The 24,678-nt window shown below is 48.4% G+C and overlaps 1 protein-coding gene across 1 annotated transcript in view; it reads right to left on the reverse strand.

Annotated features, from left to right (window-relative positions):
• Positions 1 to 7,588: 7,588 nt before the first annotated feature.
• ACACB (acetyl-CoA carboxylase beta) overlaps positions 7,589 to 24,678 on the reverse strand; it is a 165,109-nt gene continuing 148,019 nt past the window's right edge. The window contains exons 43-54 of the mRNA XM_058425432.1: positions 23,620 to 23,730; positions 22,607 to 22,750; positions 21,429 to 21,549; positions 19,537 to 19,633; positions 17,415 to 17,511; positions 16,661 to 16,796; positions 15,127 to 15,304; positions 13,309 to 13,421; positions 11,418 to 11,572; positions 10,513 to 10,683; positions 10,268 to 10,404; positions 7,589 to 9,552 (exon numbers count right to left, since the gene is read on the reverse strand). Of these exons, the coding sequence (XP_058281415.1) occupies positions 9,426 to 9,552; positions 10,268 to 10,404; positions 10,513 to 10,683; positions 11,418 to 11,572; positions 13,309 to 13,421; positions 15,127 to 15,304; positions 16,661 to 16,796; positions 17,415 to 17,511; positions 19,537 to 19,633; positions 21,429 to 21,549; positions 22,607 to 22,750; positions 23,620 to 23,730 (1,587 nt within the window). The 3' untranslated portion in view covers positions 7,589 to 9,425. The remainder of the gene's footprint in view (positions 9,553 to 10,267; positions 10,405 to 10,512; positions 10,684 to 11,417; positions 11,573 to 13,308; positions 13,422 to 15,126; positions 15,305 to 16,660; positions 16,797 to 17,414; positions 17,512 to 19,536; positions 19,634 to 21,428; positions 21,550 to 22,606; positions 22,751 to 23,619; positions 23,731 to 24,678) is intronic.

The raw sequence follows: 24,678 nt of genomic DNA on the forward strand, positions 1-24,678 counted from the left end.
GAGTAGCTGGGACTACAGGCGCATACCACCACACCTGGCTACTTTTTGTATTTTTTGTAGAAATGGGGTTTCACCTTGTTAGCCATGCTGGTCTCGAACTCCTGACCTCAGGTGATCCACCCGCCTCAGCCTCCTAAAGTGCTGGGGTTACAGGCATGAGCCACTGCACCTGACTCTGTACCCCCATTTTCATAGCAGCAGTATTCACAACCACCAAAAGGTGGAAGCCACCAAGTAATTCATTGATGGATGCATGGATACACAAACTGTGCTCTAGCCATGCAATGGAGTATTATTCAGCCTTAAAAAGGAAGGAAATTCTGACCCATGCTACAACATGGATGAACCCGGAGGACATTATGCTAAGTGGGATAAGCCAGTCACAAAGAGGACAAATACTATATGATTCCACTTATACGAGGTACCTAGACTAGTCAAATTCATAGACACAGAAAGTAGAATGGGGGTTGCCAGGGGCTGGGAGGGGAGGGGAGGGGAGTGGGGAGTTAGTGTTTAATGGGTACAGAGCTTCACTCTTGCAAGATGAAAAGTATTCTGGAGATTGATTGCACAACAGTGTGGATGCGCTTAACACTACTGAACTATACGCTTAAAAATGGTTAAGATTTTGTTATGTATATTTTGCCACAATAAAAATATACAAAATACAAAATATTAGACCAGGTGTGGTGGCTCACACCTGTAATCCCAGCACTTTGGGAGGTGGAGGTGGGTGGATCACTTGAGGTCAGGGGTTCAAGACCAGCCTGGCCAACAGGACAAAACCCCATCTCTACTAAAAATACAAAAGTTAGCCAGGCATGGTGGCATGTGCCTGTAATCCCAGCTACTGGGGAGGCTGAGGGAGGAGAATCACTTGAACCCAGGAGGCAGAGGTTGCGGTGTGCTGAGATTGCACCACTGCACTCCAGCCTGGGCGACAGAGCAAGACTCTGTCTCAAAAAAACAAAAACAAAAAAACGTGTAGGCTCTTTGCCTGTGTTTCCTACACAGTATTCCATCCAGAGATATACCCCATTGGTCAGGGTATTACAAAATACAGAACATCATCAGGAGCATCCTCTCTCCTCCCCTTCCAGGAGAGGACCACCTCTCTGTCAGCAGACTGTTCTCCAAAATCCAGCCCTGGTTCAGCAACCAGAAACACCTAGGGATCCCTAGCTGTGTGTTTTAGTTAGAAATCTGTTTCATGTATGTTACATAAAAGAGAGAGAACAGGGGCTGTCAGAGCACAGAGGAGGGCTCCCAACCCATGGGCGAGGTGGTCAAAGAAGGCTGCCTGGGGGAAGTGCCATTTGAGTTGGGTTTTGAGGGATGAGTAGGAGTCAGCCAGACAAAGGCCAAGGGGGAAGAGGTTCCCCAGGAGAAACAGCCAGTGCTCACCTGGAGATGAACTGACAGTTTAGACTGGTTGGTTCACCGTAGTAACAAGACACTCTCGCATAGCTGAAGTTGGGCCCCAGGACTCATGCCATGTCTTATGGGATTGACACTGGAAAAGGCAAGAGAATGGATTCTCTCCCCTAGAGCCTCCAGAAGGATGGCAGCCCCACTGACACTTTGATTTTAGCCCAGGGAGACACATGTTGGACTTCTGACCTCCAGAACTGTAGGATGATAAATCTGTATTGTTTTAAGCCACTAAGTTTGTGGGGATTCTTACAGCAGCCATAGACAATAAATACACCCCCATTTTACAGAAGAGAAAACTGAGGCTCAGAGAGGCTAGGTAGCTTAGCCTACTAAGTGACACTTTTGCCCCAAGGGCACTTAGTACAGGGAAGTGGCATTTTGGGCAGATCTGTCTGGACGTCAAGCAGTGTGGCTCAGTGCGTCAGCTGCACGGCCAGTGCCCAGAAGAGGGCTGATTTGTTCACACTGGTTGAGTTAGCAGAAGCCATAGGGAGGCTTTGCTGTGCTTGGTGGTTATTCAGAAACTTTCTGTGGCCTGTGTGGATGGTCCTTGTTCCCTTCTCTATCACGTTCCTGTCACAGGGACTCTGAAAAGTGGACCCTGGACATTTCTGGATTTAACAGTCACTGTTTTGACTAGTTGTGACCCTAAACATCTCCTTATGGGTAGCCACTTCAATTTCTACCTGTTGGGAATCCCAGGATATCAGTCCCCAAGGGCAGAAGTGGGTTGCCTTGCTCATGGCAGCACCCTGTCACAGTGCTAGGCCTTTGGCACATGCTCATAAAAGAGTGGAAAAAAGCATTTTTCTGGTGCTGTGTGCACTGTGAGAGCTGGGGTTCCCTCTCTGGCCACACGGCTGGCTGCTTCGTCTCAACACAGCTGTTGATCTGGATGTGCTCTCAGCTGCAGAAAAGCTCAGGAAGTGATTTACAAAACAAACAACTGGTTTTGAAATGCAAAAATAACTCTGGAGAAATGTATTAATGTCTGCAATTTACTCTGAAATGTGACAAAATAATAACATGCATCACAGATAGAGTGGGACAGATGGAGAGAGTGGTGTTAAAGAAGGTACAAGCACAGTCAGATGTCAATGGTGGCATCAAGATGGTGGGTTGGGGTGAGTGCTATGAAATATTTTGACTTTTTGGCATTTGGAAATTTTCATAATAAAAGGTTAGGGGAAAAGAATGACTCTGTGAAAAAAGGCCAACTGACTTTTGGAGCAGAGGAAGGCAAAATAATAAGATAATAAATAAAATAATCAATTGAGGAGGCCAAAGAAAGGAGTAGAAATGGGGATAACCCAGTCCACATTTACATTTGTGATGTGGAGGAGCCCACCGTGCATGCAGAAATGTGAGGTTCCTCTGAGTGGCTTAGGGGCTACAGAATCTGCCAATCAAGGGCTGAAAAATCTGCCAATTGGGAAAGAAGGCAGCCCACCCTAGTGTGGGCTCTTGGCATGGAGAGCATGAGGCTTTTGATGAGGATCTGAATGATGGCATTGGCTGAATTAGCCAGGAAGTCAGGGAGGCAGGAGGAGTGGAGCTTGGTCTACAGGATGCTCTCATGTTTTGGGATCTAACGCTTGCAAAGGTTCAGGATTTATGGAAAGGCATTAAGCCCAGGGGGATTGGGTCTAAGCCAGCCTGGGTTCCTGGCCTGGCCCCTCCTTTTACCTGCTATGTGCACTTGGAGAAGTCTGCTCATCTCTGAGCCTGAGTTTTCTCTTCTATAAAAATGAGGATAGAACCCACAGCCAATATCATACTGAATGGGCAAAAACTGGAAGCATTCCATCTGAAAACTGGCACAAGACAGGGATGCCCTCTCTCACCGCTCCTTTTCAACATGGTGCTGGAAGTTCTGGCCAGAGCAATCAGGCAGGAGAAGGAAATAAAGGGTATTCAATTAGGAAAAGAGGAAGTCAAATTGTCCCTGTTTGCAGATGACATGATTGTATATCTAGAAAACCCCATTGTCTCAGCCCAAAATCTCCTTAAGCTGATTAGCAACTTCAGCAAAGTCTCAGGATACAAAATTAATGTACAAAAATCACAAGCATTCTTGTACACCAATGACAGACAAACAGAGAGCCAAATCATGAGTGAACTCCCATTCACAATTGCTTCAAAGAGAATAAAATACCTAGGAATCCAACTTACAAGGGATGTGAAGGACCTCTTCAAGGAGAACTACAAACCACTGCTCAATGAAATAAAAGAGGATACAAACAAATGGAAGAACATTCCATGCTCATGGGTTGGAAGAATCAATATCGTGAAAATGGCCATACTGCCCAAGGTAATTTATAGATTCAATGCCATCCCCATCAAGCTACCAATGACTTTCTTCACAGAATTGGAAAAAACTACTTTAAAGTTCATATGGAACCAAAAAAGAGCCCGCATCACCAAGTCAATCCTAAGCCAAAAGAACAAAGCTGGAGGCATCACGCTATTAATAAATGGTGCTGGGAAAACTGGCTAGCCATATGTAGAAAGCTGCAACTGGATCCCTTCCTTACACCTTATACAAAAATTAATTCAAGATGGATTAAAGACTTATATGTTAGACCTAAAACCATTAAAATCCTACAAGAAAACCTAGGCAATACCATTCAGGACATAGGCGTGGGCAAGGACTTCATGTCTAAAACACCAAAAGCAATGGCAACAAAAGCCAAAATCAACAAATGGGATCTCATTAAACTAAAGAGCTTCTGCACAGCAAAAGAAACTATCATCAGAGTGAACAGGCAACCTACAGAATGGGAGAAAATTTTTGCAACCTACTCATCTGACAAAGGGCTAATATCCAGAATCTACAATGAACTCAAACAAATTTACAAGAAAAAAACAAACAACCCCATCAAAAAGTGGGCAGAGGACATGAACAGACACTTCTCAAAAGAAGACATTTATGCAGCCAAAAAACACATGAAGAAATGCTCATCATCACTGGCCATCAGAGAAATGCAAATCAAAACCACAGTGAGATACCATCTCACACCAGTTAGAATGGCCATCATTAAAAAATCAGGAAACAACAGGTGCTGGAGAGGATGTGGAGAAATAGGAACACTTTTACACTGTTGGTGGGACTGTAAACTAGTTCAACCACTGTGGAAGTCAGTGTGGCGATTCCTCAGGGATCTCGAACTAGAAATACCATTTGACCTAGCCATCCCATTACTGGGTATATACCCAAAGGACTATAAATCATGCTGCTATAAAGCCACATGCACACGTATGTTTATTGCGGCACTATTCACAATAGCAAAGAGTTGGAACCAACCCAAATGTCCAACAACGATAGACTGGATTAAGAAAATGTGGCACATATACACCATGGAATACTATGCAGCCATAAAAAATGATGAGTTCGTGTCCTTTGTAGGAACATGGATGAAACTGGAAAACATCATTCTCAGTAAACTATTGCAAGGACAAAAAACCAAACACCGCATGTTCTCACTCATAGGTGGGAATTGAACAATGAGAACTCATGGACACAGGAAGGGGAACATCACACTCCGGGGACTGTTGTGGGGTGTGGGGAGGGGGGAGGGACAGCATTAGGAGATACACCTAATGCTAAATGACGAGTTAATGGGTGCAGGAAATCAACATGGCACATGGATACATATGTAACAAACCTGCACATTGTGCACATGTACCCTAAAACCCTAAAGTAAAAAAAAAAAAAAAAAAAAAGCAGAACACAGCTAAGACAAAAAAGCACTGCAAAGAGATTGGAAGTGAGGGAGGGGAGATTTGAGAGTCTATCTTTGGAAAAGTTTGTGTATTTTCCTTTAGTGTGATTATACATATTTGAGATTTAATTCTACTGTCTTATTTTGTATTATTATAATGCCTTCTTTTTACTTTTTATCTTCATTTTCACTGCTTTATGTTAGATTTTCTTAATTTCCTTTTGATTTCTACTGGTTTATAAATTATATATTCTATTTCTTCCCTTTTGGTTATTCCCTTAAAATGGCAACATGCATACCTGACTTAAAAACTTGGTCGATCACTATATCCTACCCTCTTCCCTGATAATATCTAGATGGCTTTAACTAACAGAATCTTCTCCCTATCTTACCTTTTATTGCTGTACATATTTTATTTCTACTTTATTTTTGTACTGTATGAATTAGCCTATTATTTTTTAAAATTTAAATTCAAAGTGAGTTTCAATATATCCATATTTACCAATTTCGTTGCCATGTTTTGGACATCAGTGTTTTTTTTTTTTTTTTTGAATGATCTCTAAAAAAAAAATGGGGCGTCCCTTAAATAAAAAAAAAAAAAAAAAAAAAATGAGGATAGAAGCTGGGTATAGTGGCTCACACCTGTAATTCTAGCACTCTAGGATGCTGAGGTGGGAGGATCACTTGAGGCCAGGAGTTTGAGACCAGCCTGGACAACATAGATAGACCCTGTCTCTACAAAAACTAAAAAAGTTAGCTGGGCATGGTGGTGCATGCCTGTAGTCCCAGCTACTGGGGAGGCTGAGGTGGGAGGATCATTTGTGCCCAGGAGGTTGAGGCTGCAGTGAGCTGAAATCACATCACTGGACTCCAGCCTGGGCAACAGAGCGAGACCCTGTCTCATGAAAAAAAAAAAAAATGAGGATAGAGTGTATGTAGCAACCACCTCCAAGGGTCACATGAGGATTGTGTGGAAAGAGGCCAGAACCTGGCACGTGACCAGTGGCCATCGTGGGGAGTGTTCAGTTAGCACCCAACCTGCCCAACAAGACCTCTGTCCACACTCAGTGGTCTGATCCTTTCTCCCTTCCCCTTGTGACTGGCTACACTAAGTCCTTCAAGGGAGAAAAGTCAGCCTTGTCAGGGAAAGCACTTTCAGCTGGTGTCCACAGAGTAAACTCCAGCATCCTTAGCGGCAGATGGCAACTTGTGTCCGCGTTTCAAATCCGGATGAAAACAAACAATTGACCTGTAGTCTTCAGGATGCAAAATCAAATCAGAGCTTCCTCCTCCCCATCCCAGAGGGCTGCATTTCAGCTTGTTCTCAACTCCTCGCCTCCCTGCCTGGAGGGTCTGTTGATGCAGACCACCATTAGGTGCTGCTGTGGGTGGAAATTAACTGCTGTCTCCTGGGCTAACTGGGCCATCTCCAGGGCTAAGGATAGAGCTCCAACTCAAACTAGTGCAAGCATTTAAAAAACAACAACAACAACAACAACAAAACCATCGATCGGTTCCTGGGACTGGGCTACTGACTTCAGGCATGGCTTGATCCAGGCATTCAAGTACCACCAACAGGACTGGGTCTCCCCCTCTATCTCTGGGCTTGGCTTCCCCCTGCATTGGTAGGTTCTCTCCACATCAGCACTGTCACCCATCCCTAAAGAATTCTGATCGGCTCTCCTGGGGATACACGCCCATACCTGCGTCAGTCACTGTCAGGGGGAATGGAGAACTCTGATTGGCCCATCCCTGGTGAGGGGGAAATGCCTGGAAAAGGTGTCAGGCAGAATCAAGGTAACAGTTGTTGTTATGTGTTTTGGAGACAAAATTGAATAGTCCGTGTGTGCTGAGAAGCCACGGTGGGGGGCAGGTAGGGGGGTTCTTCTGCAGTTTGAGTCCATGTACAACCAACTCCTAAGTGTGGCTTAAGCCTGCCCACCAAGGACCTAGGTCATAAAAGGAAAGGGCTGGGTTCTGGAGCCAAGCAGGCTTGATTCCGTCCCTGCATAACCATGGACAAATGCCTTCACCTCTCTGTGCCTCAGCTTCCTCATCTGCACAACAGGGGTGGATCAAGGTGGTGGAAAGGAATGGAACTCGCACGTGAAGTGCCTGGGCCAACCCCCGCACCCCGTCTTCCAGAGAAGCTCCCTTTTTGCCTGTGGTATAGACTAGGCTTGCATATAATTTTCTAAAACATTTTTTCCCCAGTGCTTTCAAAAAGGGATGACTTTGTCCAATTCAGTTCAGCCTTCAGCTCCCTTCACTGCATCCCCGTCTGCCCCTGTGATGGGAACTCACTCAAGGTCTCAGCTATGGTGTCAAGAATGGAGGGTGCAAAGGTGAACACCTACCTTTGCCCCTGGAGGCAACCTGCCTTCTCCAATCCAGATAATAAAGTCAAGGCCAAAGTGTTTCCTTCAAAAAATAGTTTATTCTGCACATTTCTTAGTAGGCTTTCTGCCCACAGTGCCAGGGTAGCAGCTACTCATAACTTGTCTTTCTCTCCAAAACCAAGAAGGCCTTCCCAACAGAAAAACCTTCAGTTCCCAAAGCAGCATCGATTCTTCCCCTCACCCCAGCAAACCCCGGGGTGGAATAATGAATAATTCACCTTCTCCCACCCCTCACTGCCCCGCCCCACCTTCATTTGCCAGCACTGTCACTGGCTGATGGTCAGATTTTGTCTTTTTCAACTTGGATACCCTCAAGCATCCCAGCTTTTGGAGGCTTCCCTGGGCAACCTCATGGGCTTCCACATTGATCAAGCATCATATTCAGCATCCTCGGACAAACTGCCCATCAGAGCAGTGGGTTGTGGCCAGCTCCCTCCCCCGCCGACTCCGCCCCAATGGGAGAAACCAGAGGATCGCAGGGCCCCAGGCTGTGCCGCCTGCAGAGCCAGGAGCTGCTGGGTTCACTGCAATGTCCTCCCTGAGCAAAGCGGCATGGTCACCACAGTCCAGTCCTTAGTCACCGACAGCTCTGCCCCTCGGGGTCAGATCCCACCATCCGTGCTCATCAAGCCAGCAGGCAAGGGAGCAACAGTGACTCAAGTGGCCCTGCAAGGGAGCAGTGGTGACTGTCACAGAGGTGACGCTCGTGAGCAAACTGGGCCGTGGGTGTAGTAAGGTATTCCTCTCCGCCTCTGTGCTCCCCACTTGGGCAAGAGGAGGGTGCATGCGCAGGCTGGGAGCCAATCCTGCAGGGGAAGGGGCAGTCCTCATTTTCCTTGGAGGGAAAAGGCAGGCAGAGGACCTCGAGCTATGTGAGAGCATCCTCCAGAAGCCCTGAAACCTCCAGCTGGGCACTTCCATTCATTTTGCTTTCCCTCTCTCAAAAAGAGAATCCCTGGAAACCAGTGCTAAACATGGCCTATCAGTGGGACCCTCTTAGTGATTCACTAGCGCCATTTGGGGAACAAAATACCATTTCATTCTCTCAACAAAAAAATCATCTGGCTGAAGATGGTGACTCATGCCTGTAATCCCAGCACTTTGGGAGGCCAAGGTGGGTGGATTACCTGAAGTCAAGAGTTCGAGACCAGCCTGACCAACATGGTGAAACTCTGTCTCTACCAAAAATACAAAAATTAGCTGGGCATGGCGGTGGGCACCTGTAATCCCAGTTATCTAGGAGGCTGAGACCGGAGATGGAGGTTGCAGTGAGATCATGCCACTGCACTCCAGCCTGGGTGACACAGTGACACTTTGTCTCAAAAAAAAAAAAATTCATCCATACATTTTCCTGGGTGACTAGACAGTATCCAAAGAAACATCATTACAAAAATAGGTTTTCTCTAGTCCTGTCTATATATATATATTTTTTTTTTCCTTGGCCCATTTATTTGGCTGAAATATATGAGATGCTTACATCTAGTGCTGGTCTCAGAGTAAAAAAATAAAAGATTTCATGATGTGATATCCAAGGAGCCTAAAGAACACCTGGATCCCACATGCCAGGCACTGTTTTGCAAAAGGAAACAGGGATGTTTTAGTTTGATTAGATTTAGTGGTGCAATAAAAATGCTGTCTTCAGAGACAAAACAAACTTCCCAGCTATGGAGAGGAGGCTGTTTCTGTTTGGAAGAGGCACTCCCGGGCCTTTTATTGAGACAGGTGTCAGCTCAGAACCAGCAGCCCTGCAGAAGTGCCCAGGATTTTCTTTTTTTAAAAGCAAGTCTTCAAGGTCTGCTGAGGGTGTACGGGTGGTGGGTCTGGGTGGTTCCTTTGGCCATGGTCCCGGGAGTGGCCGGGTGGGCCAGGGTCAGGTGGAGGCCGGGCTGTCCATGGTAGACAGCAGGTGAACGACCTGCGCCCGCTCAGCTGGGCTGATGTGCTGGCTCAGATATATCACACAGTCCACGGCCACCTCGGGGTTTTCTTCAACCAGGCTGTGGGGGAGGTGAGAGGAGGGCTGGGGTCACTCCAGCCACTTTTTCAGTGGCCCCAAGGGTGGCAGAGTCCTTGTCCTTGTGTGGGGCCACACCCCAGAACCCAGAGCTCTGGAGTCCCTGCTGTGGTCCCCACGGGGGTGACGGTCCTGTGCAGCAGGAGGGGCTGTGACCTGAAGTTCAGAATGCCTTGAGGCACCACCGTCCCTACTGGTCACTGCTGTGTGACATGACCCGAGACAAGACACTGCCCTGAGTCTCAGCTTCATCCCCAAAATTGGGTCCCCTATGCTCGACTCCCTCCTTCACGGGGTAACCCCGTGGCAATTGGGGGAGGGGACCCTCTGGAAAGGCCAACACTGGCATGGAAGCCAGCAGCCTGAAGGCTAGCGGTTCCAAATGTGGGTTCTGTGACCAACCCTGCTCCAGCTGTGACTTTGGACAAGTCCATATTCCAGCAAGGTTCATGAGTTGGAAGCATCTCACACGGCCTTCATAGCTCCCCTGGGCTCTCTGCCCCACCCCAGCCGCTGTGCTGGGAGACTGGGCACTAGGGAGTGTGGTCTCTTTGCTGGGGACGGGGAGGGGGTGGGGGCCACCCCAGACTTCACAGTGTGGGGGGTTCAAGTGGCTGCACAGGAGTCGGGCAGCTGGGGGTCAATCCTGGCTCGGGTCCTTGCCAGGAGGCTGGGAAGCAGGTGTGGTGGCCACTCACCCTCGGATGGTCTTGAGGACAGAGTCATGCTTCAGGTATGTGATGTTCTCACGGATGGTGGAGCGTGGGCCATCACCCGCCTGCCAGTGCTGTTCCAGCCACTGCACAACCACCTGGTTGTTGTCCCACAAGTAGGCCTGGGGAGGGGGCAGAGGATGCCTCAGAGAGGGACCCAGCTGTGGTCCGGCTGCCTCAGCCCCCAGCACCCCCTGTGCCCACCGGCCTCGTTCTCACCCCAGGCCCACCTTGACGGCCCCCTCCGTCTCCACGAACCAACGGCGTAGCATGGACTGGATGTGCACGTGACTCAGCTCCCCGCTGGCCTGCAGGATCTCCTGCTTGACCTGGTCCTCCAGGAGGAGGCGGCGCAGACGCCAATACAGGAAGGTGCGTGCGGTCTTCCACTCCAGGATGTCCTGTGGATGAGCCAGGCTTGAATCCCCGGAAAGGGAAGGAGGAGACGGGACACTGGCTCTGACCACACCCATGACAGTGGCTGCCCGGGGCTGGGCCCAGGCTCTGAGATCATTCCCAGATCATCCTAGGCAAGCAAGCTGAGGCTCAGGGAGGGGAAGGCACCTGCTCAGAGCCAGGACGTCACCAGGACTCCAGATTGGCCATAAGTGAAAAAATGTCTCCCATAAAAAGCCAGCACCCACCTCTACCTCAGCCGATACAAACACAGGCTCGTGTGAGGCATGAGTCAGCTGGGAGGGAGAACAATGCAGCAAGAGAACCAATGAGCACTGGACATGGGTAGGAGGTGACTGTGGGAGTCCTTGCAATGGTGAGGGGTGAGGTGAATGCTGGACAGGAACAATGGTTTCTACCCCTGGTCCAGGTCCAAACTGACCGAGCCATCACACTAGTGGTCCCTGAACTTTGCTGCTTATTAGAATCTCTTGGGGATCTTTAAAAATTACAACTGCCTGGCTTCCATCCAGGTGTTTGGATTTCATTGGTCTGCAGTGCCACCTGGGGATCGGGATTATTTTAAAGTTCCCAGGTGACTCCCACTTCCTGCAGCATTTGACCCATCCCAACCACCGCTGCCCTCCCCGCCCCCCTCCGCCCCCGAGCCCAAATGTCCTCCATGTTTTGGAAAACAGGGTGGGCACTTTGCACCCTACACAGCAGCTGTGGCTCTCACAGATATGACGCCCTTCTCCAGCATCCGGCCGGGCGTGTCGTGGAAGTCGGCGAACTGCACCGCCACCTGGTGGTAGATGGGGAGCAGCAGGTCCTCGCGAGCCTTCAGCCGGCCCTCCAGGTCCTTGCGGTCCTTGTCCGAGAGATCAGGTTCCCCTGCAGGTGAACAGAAAGGCCAGTCAAGCCATGGAAGCTGGCCATTTGTGGGGGAGATTTTTTTTTTGAAGATGGCACAAATCAGGATTTGCAGGACAGGCCTTGCCTTGTGAGTGGTCTGAGCTTTAACTCTGATATTACCCCTGCTGCTACACATGCTGCCCTCAGCCCCCTAGGTCCCCCAGAGTCCACGGGCCTGGCCCCCACCCCAGGCCCATCTTGATGGCCCCCTTTGTCTCAGATCAAATAGCTAGTACAGTCTCCGAAATGCATTCACAATTGCAAGACAGCATTCAACATGCAACTCTACATTTTCCCCTTCCATCAGACCCACTGTGCTTGTAGGATACTATATCAATTATTTTTAGTACATATTGTAAAATATGATAAGGGAATATTATAAGCAACTCTATGCCAAATTGACAACTTAAGATGAAATAGACAAATTCCTTGAAACACACAAACCACCAAAGCTCACCTAGGAGGAAACAGATAACACAAATAGTCCTATATATAACAAAGAAGTTGAATTTATAGGTAAAAACCTCTATCAAAAACATAAAGAAATAATGCCAATTATGCACAAACTCAGAATATAGGAGCGAACACTTCAACTCATTCTATAAGATCAGCATTACCCTGATACCAACCAAAGAAATTACATGCACACACTGTAAAAAATCTTGTGAATAGCACAGTTATAAAGACACTGACACTTAAAATGGATATTTAAAGAGAATTACATCTTGTGGCCAGACTCAGCGGCTCAAGCCTGTAATCCCAGCACTTTGGGAGGCTGAGGCGGGCAAATCATCTGAGGCCAGGAGTTCGAGACTAGCCTGGCCAACATGGTGAAACCCTGTCTCTACTAAAAACACAAAAATTAGCCAGGTGTGGTGGTGCACACCTGTAATTCCTGCTACCTGAGAGGCTGAGGCATGAGAATCGCTCGAACCTGGGAGGCAGAGGTTGCAGTTGAGCTGAGATTGCGCCACTGCACTCCAGCCTGGGCGACAGAGCAAGACTCTGTCTCAAAAATAAACAAACAAATAAATAAACAGAATTACATCTAAAGATGACAAGTAAAACAAAGCTGTCATTCAAACAAAATTAGTAAAATATCTTATGTCTGATTGGGAATTCTAAAGGAACATTTTGCCACCAAAATTCTGATATTCCCCATCAGCCCCAAATACTTCAATTGCTATCTTTTGTGTATGCTGAGAAATCAATTCACGATGGCTATATATATAATGTTAAAAAGGTTGATTTAGAAATGTGAATGTCCTCCAGTCATGGTAGCTCATGCCTGTAATCCCAGCATTTTGGGAGGCTGAGGCAGGTGGATTGCTTGAGCCCAGGAGTTTGAGACCAGCCTGGGCAACATGGCGAAACCCCACATCTACAAAAATACAAAAATTAGCTAGGCATGGTGGTGCGTACCTGTAGTCCCAGCTACTCAGGCTGAGATGGGAGGATGGCTGATGCCTGGGAGGCAGAGGTTGCAGTGAGCTGAGATTGCACCCTGCACTCCAGCCTAGGCAATAGAGCCAGACCTCAAAAAAACAAAATAAAACAAACAAAGGCAAATGTGAATATCTTTAAAAATCTCACAGTTATTATAGCTGTATTTTGGTATTTCTTCATTTTATTTTTAACATCCTAGAAACCCCCAGCAGTGGGCTGGCTGGGCCACTTTTGACCTCTGAGAGGTGAAGCCTTTGGGACCCCCTTACCTAGCTGTTCCATGAGCTTCTTGTAAGCTGGATCAATCCTTCTCATGGACTTTATCAGATCTTTCTTTCGGAACTTAATCTCCACTGTCCCCTCTGGTTCCAGAACACCCCCCCTTAAAAGAGAAGAGGCAGGGATGGGGGTGTATGAGGCATTGCCCAGCAAGCAACGGCTAATGGATGTGGGGGGAGCTGGAGGGAAGACAGCCAGAAGATCTGGGTGTCAGTCCTCAGCTCTTTTATCCCCACACATGCTGTGTGCCCTTAGGCAAGTCACTTTCCCTGTCTGGGCCTCTGTATCTTTACCCACAGATGGAAAGACTGAGCCAACTGTTTAAAATAATGCTTTCTGAACTCTGGAGGGCCCCTTTCAGGTCTAAGAGTGTACGACTTTTTCCATGGCAGCATAACCCTCCTGCTCTCTAGCCACAGTCCTCTCTAACTTTGCTAATTTCTGCCCTCCTAGAGGCGAGGCACTGTTTCTGATCGCTTTAAATCTCACAAAAGCACCTTGAGAGCCCAGCGTAGTCTTGTGTGAGCTGTCCTCCCATTTCCAACATACATTTTCTTTTCCTTTTTTTTTTTGTTTGATTTTTTTTTTTAGACAGGGTCTCACTCTGTCACCCAGGCTGGAGTGCAGTGGCACTATCTCGGTTCACTGCAATCTCTGCCTCCTGGGTTCAAGTGATTCTCCTGCCTCAGCTCCCCGAGCAGCTGGGATTACAGGCATGTACCACCATGCCCAGCTAATTTTTGTATTTTTAGTAGAGATGGGGTTTCATTGTGTTGGCCAGGCTGGTCTTGAACTCCTGGCCTCAAGTGATCTGCCCCCCTTAGCCTCCCAAAGTGCTGGGATTACAGGCGTGAGCCACCACGCCTGGCCTCATTTCCAACATTTTTATTTACCCCTCATTCTCCCCCTGCCCCCTTTTGCTTTTGACAGTTTAGAAGCCCTGAAGAATACTATCAGTAGCTCTGAGCTTCCTGGTGGCCAGCATGAAAAGTTAGCAATGACTCCATTCAAGTGCTGCTCAGTATCCTGAGTCCTCCTGGAGGACTGACCTCAGCAGTCCCTGACAAGGGTCTAAGTGCCCTGAATGCAGGACAAGCTTGGCCCATTTGCCACCATATCATAATGTCTAGCAGAATGGCTGGCATAGGGTGAGGTAATCAATGGATATTCATTGAATTAACAGATGAATGAGGGAGTGAACACAGGAATGCCGTGCCTATATTTGGAGCCGAATGACTCTTGAGGCCTTTACATCCTGTGTAACATGTAGTTTTCACTTCAAAGTCATCAGTCACTGTGCTGTGAACATTATTGTCATCATCCTTTCTGTAAGAATCTCTGGAATAAATTCCTCCTAAGGAAAGTGCCAAGGAGGTTACCTCTCCTGCGAAGAACCAGCATCCTCTCATGCAAGTATTCATTCAGTCATCTGTTTAGCCAGTATTTTCTGCCCACCTACCAGGAGTAAGGCACTGTGCTAGACCCTGGGATATAAAACTGAATAAAACATTTCCTATAGGAACTCATAGCTTTGGGAGAAGCTCAGAGTCTAATGAGAGATACTTGGCTCATATTTCCCTTTTCATCCTGGCTGCCAGGAAGCTCAAGTGCTTTCGGTCTTTCCTTTTTATTTTTTGATTGCAAACTTCCTTGGGAAGGAGGAGTATAAACCATGAAAGAAAAGACAACATTTCTCCACCACCTACAGGTTCCAGCCACTGCATCCCTCCATGATCCTCCAAGGTCATGGGCTCTCAAGGCTGGGAGAACAAGAAAAGGCTAAGCCAGGCTAAGAGCAACACACCTACCTGCTCTCTTTGTCCGCATACATTTCTATGCACAGCGGGTTGATGGTGGCGTCTATGACCACCCAGGAGCCTCCCCGGAGCTCCGCATAGGGCGGGATGTAGATCAGGATGGGCTGTTTGTATTGTCTAAGGCCGTCCACGATGTAGGCTCCAAACTTCAGCACCTGGTCATACATGTCTGAAAAGCAAAGCAGCCTCCCAGTCCAGGGCCCTCACTCATCCACACATGAAACCCACTGCCCTAGTTGTCCTGGGGGTCCTGAGAGAGTGAGCTCAGCTGGGAGGCTTGGAGAGCACTGGGCTGGGAGTCGGGAGCACTGATTGCTCTCTAAGTGGCTGTGTGACCTCGAACAGGTCATTCACCCAGCGTGGGCCTCAGTGGCCTCATCTATGAAGGCACAGGGAGAAACCAATCTCTAGGATTCTTTCCAACTGGAATTGAGATGCCCTCACCCATGACTGTCCCTGCCCTGCCCCACCATTTCCAGCAAAGAAAACCCTCGCTAACAGTCCCACTGATCCTTCCCCAGTGTGCACGGGCAACGTGGCCCTTATCTTCCACCAAGACACATCTCTCCAGGTCCCCAGGCACCCTACATGAAAACAAGAATGCAATAATAACAGCACTGACAATCACACTGCATGCCAGCAATTAGCTCATCAGACCCTTACCTCGGCCCTCTGAGGTTGGTCCTGTTCTTAACCCCCTTTTACAAAGGAGGGAAACTGAGGCTCAGTGATGTCACCCAGCTAACAAGGACTCACAGCAGGTCTTTCTGCCTCCCTTCCAGCTCTGTCCTCAACACCCCAGTGATCCAACAGCCACTCTCTCTCAAAACATGCTTGGTGGCTTAAAAAGCCCTCACACAATTGTAAGGTCACATGAGGCTCAGAGCAGCTTTCTGCAGAGGGAAGGGCAGACAAACATCCTCCTCACCTTGCCAAATGGGGAGGTGCCTGCCCAGGTCACCCGGCAGCTCCTGGGGCTGCCCCTCCCTGACCTGCACCTCATGGTGTGACCTCTAGAAAGTGACACTTTGCCTCTAACCCTCAGTTCCTCATTTTTTTTTGAGATGGGGGTCTCACTCTGTTGCCCAGGCTGGAGTACAGCCTCAACCTCCTGGGCTCAAGCAATCCTCCCACCTCAGCTCCCAAATAGCTGGGACAATAGGCATGCGCCACCATGCCCAGCTAAGTTTTTAAGCATTTATTTTATTTTTTGTAGAGACAGGGTCTTGCTATACTGTCCAGGCTGGTCTCAAACTCCTGGCCTCAAATGATCCTTCTGCCTTGGCCTCCCAAAGCACCGGGATTACAGGTGGCTGCCACTGTGCCCAGCAGTTCCTCATCTTTAAAACGGGGTGGTGGGGCACCTGAATAGTCTTTTGTCCTCAGGGTTGTTGGGAGACACAGCTAAGATGATGACAGGCACAGACTAGGATATTAGCATCACCACCCAGAGGGTGCTGTCCTGGGTGCTGACCCCAGGCTGACCCCAAGGCTTTGGGGTAACCACAGGCAGGGAGGGGCTTACCTTTCATGCCGCCAGAGAACCCCCTCCAGTTGGCAAAGATCAGCAGGGGCAACTTCTCCCGGTTGAAGTCCTTGATGGCCTGGGCGGTTTTGTAGGCTGAGTCTGGGAACCACACCTGTCCTGCCTGCTGAATTATCTGGAACACAGAGCTATGGGGATCAGGTGCCTCTGCACAACAGCAGCCCAGGACACAGAGATGGCTGTCAGAGCCTCGCTCTGGATGGCAGGCAATCTGATCTGTGCTGGCCCCAGCACCAGAGCCAGGGCTCAGAAGGTCAGAAGGATGGAGCCCCATCTCCTCCGCTCAGGACCAGGCTTTACCCTCCCACTGCAGCCCAGCAAGGTTCCCGTTGCCCTCGTTTACAGGCTCCGAGGGGTGCTGAGCTCGTCAAGGTCACACTGAGTTGGGGGAAAGCTGGCCCTGGGACCCAGCCCTCTTGACTCCTGAGCTCTTCTCAGTCTGTGCCCTGGCCTAGCGCACAAACAGCAACAGAGGCAGTGCAGGAGGAGGGAGGGGTTTCTACGGACTTTTATCATCTGCTGAGGAAGAAGCAAGATGGTGCAGCCCTTTATGCAACCCATAGAGAAAGTGTCAGAGAAACAGGCACTGAGCCCCCCAGGGCCAGGGACTGCACTGGGTCCCCTGCTTCTCCACCTGAGCTGGCAGGGCAGGGATGGGATCCCCATGCCCAGGACCCACTCTCAAGACAGTACTGCTGGCTGAACCAGCAGCCACAGCTCCCGGCCCCCTCACCTTGGCCTCGGAATCCAGGTTGGCAGGGTCCGCAGGGACTGCCACCTCCACAGTCCGTGTCTCCACAGCAATCACTCCCACAGGAATCCCCCCAAGCCTAGAAAATGAGCACCAGTGAGCCAGGCCCTGAGCAGCACCCCAGGTGCATTTGGGGACCTCTGGGTGTGGGGGTGAGGGCCTGTGGAGGAGAATGTTCTTTTTAATCTGGTGGATTATTTTATTGGAAGGCAAAGAAAAAGCCCCAAAATGGTAAGAGCCTCGAAAGGTAGCAGACCTATTGGTGCCCTTTTTGAGGCAAGAACCATCAGAGGGGGGCTGGGATGGTGTAGGGCCTGGAGCAGCATGAGCCACTAGAACTTTCCGTGATGAGGGCCACGTTCTCCATCTGCACTGTCCAATACAGGAGCTGTGGGCTGCACGTGGAATGTGGCAAGTGTGAGGAATGGAACAGGTCATCCTCTGTCACTTTGACTTAGTTCAATTTAAACTGAAGGAGCTGGGCATGGTGGCTTATGCCTGTAATCCCAGCACTTTGGGAGTCTGAGTCCAGGAGTTTGAGACCAGCCTGGACAGCATAGTGAGACCTTGTATCTGCAAAAAAAATAAAAAAAAACTGGCTAGGTGTGGTGGCGCACACCTCTAGTCCCAGCTACTTGGGAGGCTGAGGTGGGAGGATTGCTTGAGCCCAGGAGGTCAAGGCTGCAAAGAGCAGTGATCACGCCTCTGCACTCCAGCCTGGGTGACAGAGCAAGACCCTGTCTCAAAATAATAATAATAATAATGAAACTAAAGCATCACATGTGGCCAGCAGCTACTACACTGGTCTAGACAGCAAGTTGCACTTGGAAAGGGCTGAGGGATATTGAACTGGACAGAGACTCAGCTCAGGGGATGCCATGACATCAGTTACTTGCTACTGAACTGTGTATCACTACATGGTTCTCGTTTACCCTACGAGGCAGGGGTGGGGGAGAGCAGTCTTCAAATCAAAGCATTTTCACATGGAAGGAGGAGTGGATTTTTTTTTATTTTTTGCTTTTAAAAATATAATTTATTTTATTTTATTTCATTTATTTTGAAGATGGAGTCTCGCTCTGTCACCCAGGCTGGAGTGCAACGGTGCAATCTCAGCTCACTGCAACCTCCACCTCCTGGGTTCAAGCAATTCTGCTGCTTCAGCCTCCTGAGTAGCTGGGATTATAGGTGACTGCCACCAGACCCAGTTAATTCTTATAATTTCAGTAGAGACGGGGTTTCACCATGTTGGCCAGGCTGGTCTTGAACTCCTGGCCGCAGGTGATCCACCCGCCTTGGCCTCCCAAAGTGCTGGGATTACAGGTGTAAGCTGCCACATCCGGCCCTGGCTGCACTTTAGTATTTATTGCCCAAGATGTAAATGATAGCAGCCATTCCCACTTATGGAGTATGTCGATTTTAAGTATTTCACATATGTTATTGCATCTAATCATCACAATAATCCTTTGGGGTAGAATTATTATCCCTATTTTACAGATGTGAAGGACTAGAGAGGGTGAGTGATGGAGATGGGGCTTGGCCTCAGGTCTAATGCAGAGCCTGGACTTATAGCTGCGACATCGTACCAGGAATCTGAGTGGTAAATGATGAGGAGGCAGCTCGGGGCTCATTATAAGGAGGAACTTTCAGGCAGGTGGAGCTGTCCAAAGAGACGAAGGCTACAAGGCTGAAGGGTGAGCTACCCAGCTCAGAAAGCATGCAAGCATTTCAGCCTCCCACCAACAGTGGCACACAACAGGGCTCCTGTCCATGGCTCTCCTAAGATGGAATTCAGAGTGCCAGTGTCTGTGAAGTTTTCTGGGGAGGGCACCCAAGGCCACCTTCTGATGCCCAAAGGGGTTGTTAGCCCTCGTGGCCTGGGGACTGACTACAGGCAGGGGTCCCAGGCCTCAGGAGGAGGCTGGCTGAGATACCTTCTAAGGGCACACACAGACACTCCAGAAACCATTCCCCAAATTGTTTTTTTCTTTTAGAAAATCCTGAGGCCAAGAAGAAAATTGCCCCTGGAGGTCCCTGGCCTCACATCTGGGGGCCCCAATGCCTGGTGAGCCAGACATGGGCAGCCTGCTCCCGTCTTCATGATTACCTTGCTCGTCCTGTCACCACGGTCTGCGCCCAGGGTGCCATGATTTCCTTGAAACTGCCGTGGTCAAAGAATCCGCTCTGCCACGTTCCCTTCAGAGCTGTGGGCAGAAGGGCAGAAGCCCAGGCTGGAGGGCCAGGTGGCTGGGGGCCCCCAGGACACGCCTGGCTGTGCAAAATCTCCCTAAGGACAGCCTGGCTTTAACCTCATAGCCCAGATACCCCTTTCTACCTAAAACCACAAAGGTCCCAACCCCTTCCCCCATTCCCAAAATGCCTCAAAAGACAAACAGGGCTGCAATAAATATACCAAGTCAAGAATTCAGTCTGTATGGAATATGTGACTACCATCAACAGCCAGCCAACTCCAAACACATAGATTCTAATCACAGTCTCTGCCTTCTCTTCCTAAGATGCAGAGAGTGGACAGACACCTCCAGAAGGGGGGATATCAGGAAGGGACCACCTGCCCTGAAAAACTCATCCCTCACCTGCTAGCTGCTGGCTGCAGCTTCATAACCACTTAATTGGGAAAGAAGTTTCAATTTCCCAGAGAGACAGAGAGAGAATATGATGATGTCAACGACAGCCATCGGTGGGGAAGAAATGATGACTTCAATCCATGAGATAGCGTAAATGGCTGTGGCTCTGACCTGGAGGGCGCAGCCAGAGTAAGAGGCATCTCAGGCATGGGAGGCCCAGCACCCAGGCGTGCAACAGCCCAACTTCAGCATCTGCCGAGGACTGGCCCGACAGTGAAAAGCCGAACATTTTTTAATTGAGATAAGCAGCCCCCTCAGTGTTTACAGGCCAGAAAGCCCAAGAGAAATGAAAAGCGAGAGAAGGAAGCCACAGGGCTCCTTGCACTGGCTGGAGTCTAGCACGCTCCCGAGGGTCACCTCTCCTGCATCGCACAGCCAAGGAGCAGCCAAGTCTAAAGGTAGCAGCACGTGAAATTCTAGATTTGGGATACAGTGACAGGAGCAGCTCAACTTTCCTGTTGTGTTCTGGTTGCTCAGAATGAAGTAATACACCTCCAAGAGAGAAACTCATCCCTTTCAGAGAAAGAGAGAGAAAGTGTGTGTGCAAAAATGTGTGTGTATGTGCATGTGTTCACGTGTCCACGTGTGTGTGTGTGTGTCTGTGTGTGTGCGTGTAGGTATAGAAGAGGTAAAATTGGCCAGGCATGGTGGCTCATGTCTGTAATTCCAGCACTTTGGGAGGCTGAGGCAGGCAGATCACTTGAGGTCAGGTGTTCAAGACCAGCCTGGCCAACATGGTGAAACTCCACCTCTACTAAAAATACAAAAATTAGCTGGGTGTGGTGGCAGGCACCTGTAATCCCAGCTACTCGGTAGACTGAGGCAGGAGAATCACTTGAACCCAGGAGGCAGAGATTGCAGTGAGCCAAGATTGTGCCACTGCACTCCAGCCTGGGCGACAGAGCAACACTGTCTCAAAAGAAAAAAAAAAAAAAGAGAGACCAAATTGCCTATCCTGTGTAAACTCACAGAGTTCCTTTGTAAGAGAGAAAGATGCAGTCTTCTCTTTGAAACTCTGATGTTTCAGCACTGAATTTTCTACTGATGAGACAGTGGGGTAGTTAGAGACCATGGAGCATGGAGCATCAGGGGAGGGAGACCATGACCACCATTGCACCCCACCTCCATCTATTAGCTCCAGAAACTGGAGGCTGTTTCCACCCCTTCTTGGTCAATGGCTCAGGAAAAGCCTAGAGTAAAATCTCCATTTCTCTACTCTCCCTGCATTTGATTTCAGGTGTACCTCTCTGGGATATGAGAACGAATATCAAGCCTTCTACCTAAGTGCTCCTTTGTCTCAAGCCCTAGAAAGAAACCCAAGACCAGGTCCTAGGCAAAATACTTTAGAACTTACTTGGGTGAGGCCTTCCTGCAAGCATCCACCGGGGGTCGTAGGGAGCTCTGGATGGGAGGAATTCAATTTCTCTGTCAATGGGGTCAGTGGGTGTGATGATAGGGACAGGGCTGTGATTATCCTAAAAAAGAAAGCCAAGTCTCTGACTCAGTCTGTGGTGCTTGTCAATAATACCTCTGATCAGCACTTTGCTCCTCTGACTACAATTATGCCTGGTTATGCAGCAATATCCCCTCCCTAGGGCTCCTGAAGCCACTGCTCTGATTGGAAAATGCCAGATAAGGACTGGCCATCCCATGAATTCTTCTGAAATCTAGTTTATGAACTCCTGAGTGTGCTTCCCGGTTCAGATGGCATCACTGATGCTGGGAAGTTACAGAAACGCAGGAAAGGGTTGCTACTGCTATATATGGTCAGATAGGAGGAAAAATATCTTAAAAGAAAGAAAAAGAGATTGGTTGCAGAGAATGGTAACAGATGGCATGCAGATGGGGAAAAGGGGCATTTGGGAATACAAACTGACATTTGTGACTTGGGGTTCTTGGCAGAAGATCTGGAATGACCTGAACTCTGTAAACCCAACCTCTCAGAAATGGTTATAATGAAGAATGACAACCTCACTCATTTGTAAGGAATGTTACAGTTAACCAAGAACTGTGCCCACGATTGTCCCCTTCTTACTTTGGTGAGGACCTACCAAACGCTGTGCTTTAAATATCACTTCACTTAATCATCATGATAACACCATGAGTTAGGTGCTATTATTATTCTCATTTCACAGATGAGGAAACAGGCTCAGAAAAACTTAGGGACTCTCCCAGTGTCTTAGAGCTACTGAGGAGGAAGGCAGGAATCAAATCCAGCCTGACTGTAAAGCTTGGAGACTCAGTATTGTCCAATGCTGCCTCTTGTCAAGAGGCAATACTACCTCTTTCTAAAGGATCAACAGATAGCATCCTTACAATGGCATTAGTGCCACTAAAAGAGCAAAGGACAGCTAGTACAGGGCCAGGCGTCAGAGAAGGAAGAAGGAGTAAGAAAAATCAACCCCAGCCACATGTGCAGTGCTTCCTGCTCCTCAGCCTCCCACACCACCCAGGAGGTGACAGGGACACAATTAGCCAATGAGCTTGATAATAGAGTCTTCCAGGCTCTAAGCTGCAGGGGGAGTACTGCACCTTTGGCATATAGGACAGCCACTCCAGGATGGTATAAACCCCCTCAAAGTCATCTGGCACGGTGATGTGGGAGACGCCATTGTAATACATGATCTGAACGCCACCCAGCTGGTTGTTGGATGTGTAGACTTCTCTTCCCAGGACCTGCTTTGACACAACATGGTTAGCAATGTCCTGCATGGCGCAGGGCTCTACCACCTGTTTGGAAATCATCTCGGTGCTTCTCAATCCTGGCTACACATTAGAATCACCCAGGAGATTTCACAAATCCTGATGCTCAGGCTACACCCAGACCAATTATATCAGAATCTTCGAGGCACTGGTTTTTGTGTTTTGTTTTTTAGTTTCTAGGTAATTCCAATATGCAGCCCAGTTTGAGAACCGGTGATGCAGCTGACTTCTACCTTGACCATCTCAAAAGCAAAACCCTAGCTAGTGTTTCTGATTCAGCAGGTCTTCCGCAGGGCTTGATCATGTGCATTTCTAACAAGTTCCCAGCTGATGCTGATGCTGTTGGTTCAAGAGCCAGGCTTTGAGACTTTGGCTGGGATTTGAGCAGACATTAAGTATAGAGACTTTTCAACATGGAAAATGTTTTAACACAGTGAAAAAAGTAGAATACAAAACTGTGTATTCACTATAAATTAACTACATAAAGACAGAAGATGAGAGGGAACTATACCAGAATGATAGAAGCTGCAAAATTACTTTTTTGGGGGGGGGTCCTTTTCTAATTTTCTGCAATGTGTAATAGCACTTTAATAATTTGTTTTAAAATGTCAGTAATATAGGGAGTTAGATCCACCAGAATAGCCTAACACTAATTCTTTTTTTTTTTTTTTTTTGCTCATAAGGAGCCCAGATAGCTGCAAATTGGAAAAAAAGAGCTCTTTCATCAGTAGGAACAAAACTGGTTTCATATTGAGAAAAATCCCCCACCAGAGACCAACGGGAATGTTAAAATGGCTCCTGGCCCCCAAGGATCCACTCTGCACAGGCCCCTTTTTGGTCACCTTGTTGAGAGCACTTGCTCCCGTGAGGATGATGTGGGAGTTCTCCACCTGGATCACTCGCTGGCCCAGCCTCACCAAGTAGGCCCCAATCCCAAGGGCTCGGCAGGTCACCTGTGGAGAAAGGACCCCTTCTGAATTCTGGAGAGTGGCGAGGGACCCACCCCTACAGCAGGGAAGAGTCCAGGAACCTGCTGGGACCAAATGGAAGTTACGTTTTGACCAATGGCAACCCGATTTGGAGCCAAACCACAGTAGAGGCAAAAGCCTATTCTTCGGGCCACTTTATTGAGCTTGGATTCCTATCTGGAAATAACACGGTTAACAAAGATTGCCGTAAAGACAAGCAGCAGACACTGAATGTTTCAGATCTTAAAAGGCTTGTGTGCAGCTCTTCTGAGCTTGGGCATTCATGGGCCATTGCAGCCTCTTAACAACCAAAAGGACACCTAGGAGTGCATGTAAAAACTGGTGAAATTCAAATAAGGTCTGTACTGAGTTAACAATATTGTGCCAAAGTCAATTTCCTGGTTTTGATAATGTACTATGGTTATGTAAGTACCATAGGGGAAGCTAGGTGAAGGGTACTTAGAAACTTTCTGTACTATCTTATAACTTATGGTGGGTCCTAAATGACTTCAAAATAAAAAGACTATACATATAATCTAGAAAATAAGCCCAAGGAAGATGCTTATGACCAACATGTTCCACCTTGGAAACTGATGATTCAACATTGCATGTGAAAATAAGGCCTTCCAAGGCAGTTTATCATTAAAGAGTACTATTATTCCTGCTGCTGCTGCTGCTGCTGCTACTGCTGCTGCTGCTGCTGCTGCTGCTGCTGCTACTGCTGCTGCTGCTGCTGCTGCTGCTGCTGCTGCTGCTGCTGCTGTTAGAGTAGGTAGTTAGGCAGACATGAGCAGGGCAGGAGAGGAAGGCAACCATCAGGTGATAGTTAGGCAGTTGTTAAAGTGTCTCTCTAAAATAATTATTGGTCACAGCTGGCTCCAGGGAACGGCAGGCTCCTGCTAGATAGAAAACACCGGAAGCTAGTGATAAGCA

Source organism: Hylobates moloch, unplaced genomic scaffold (assembly GCF_009828535.3).
Source record: "Hylobates moloch isolate HMO894 unplaced genomic scaffold, HMol_V3 SCAFFOLD_12, whole genome shotgun sequence".
In the NCBI taxonomy this organism is placed as follows: domain Eukaryota; kingdom Metazoa; phylum Chordata; class Mammalia; order Primates; family Hylobatidae; genus Hylobates; species Hylobates moloch.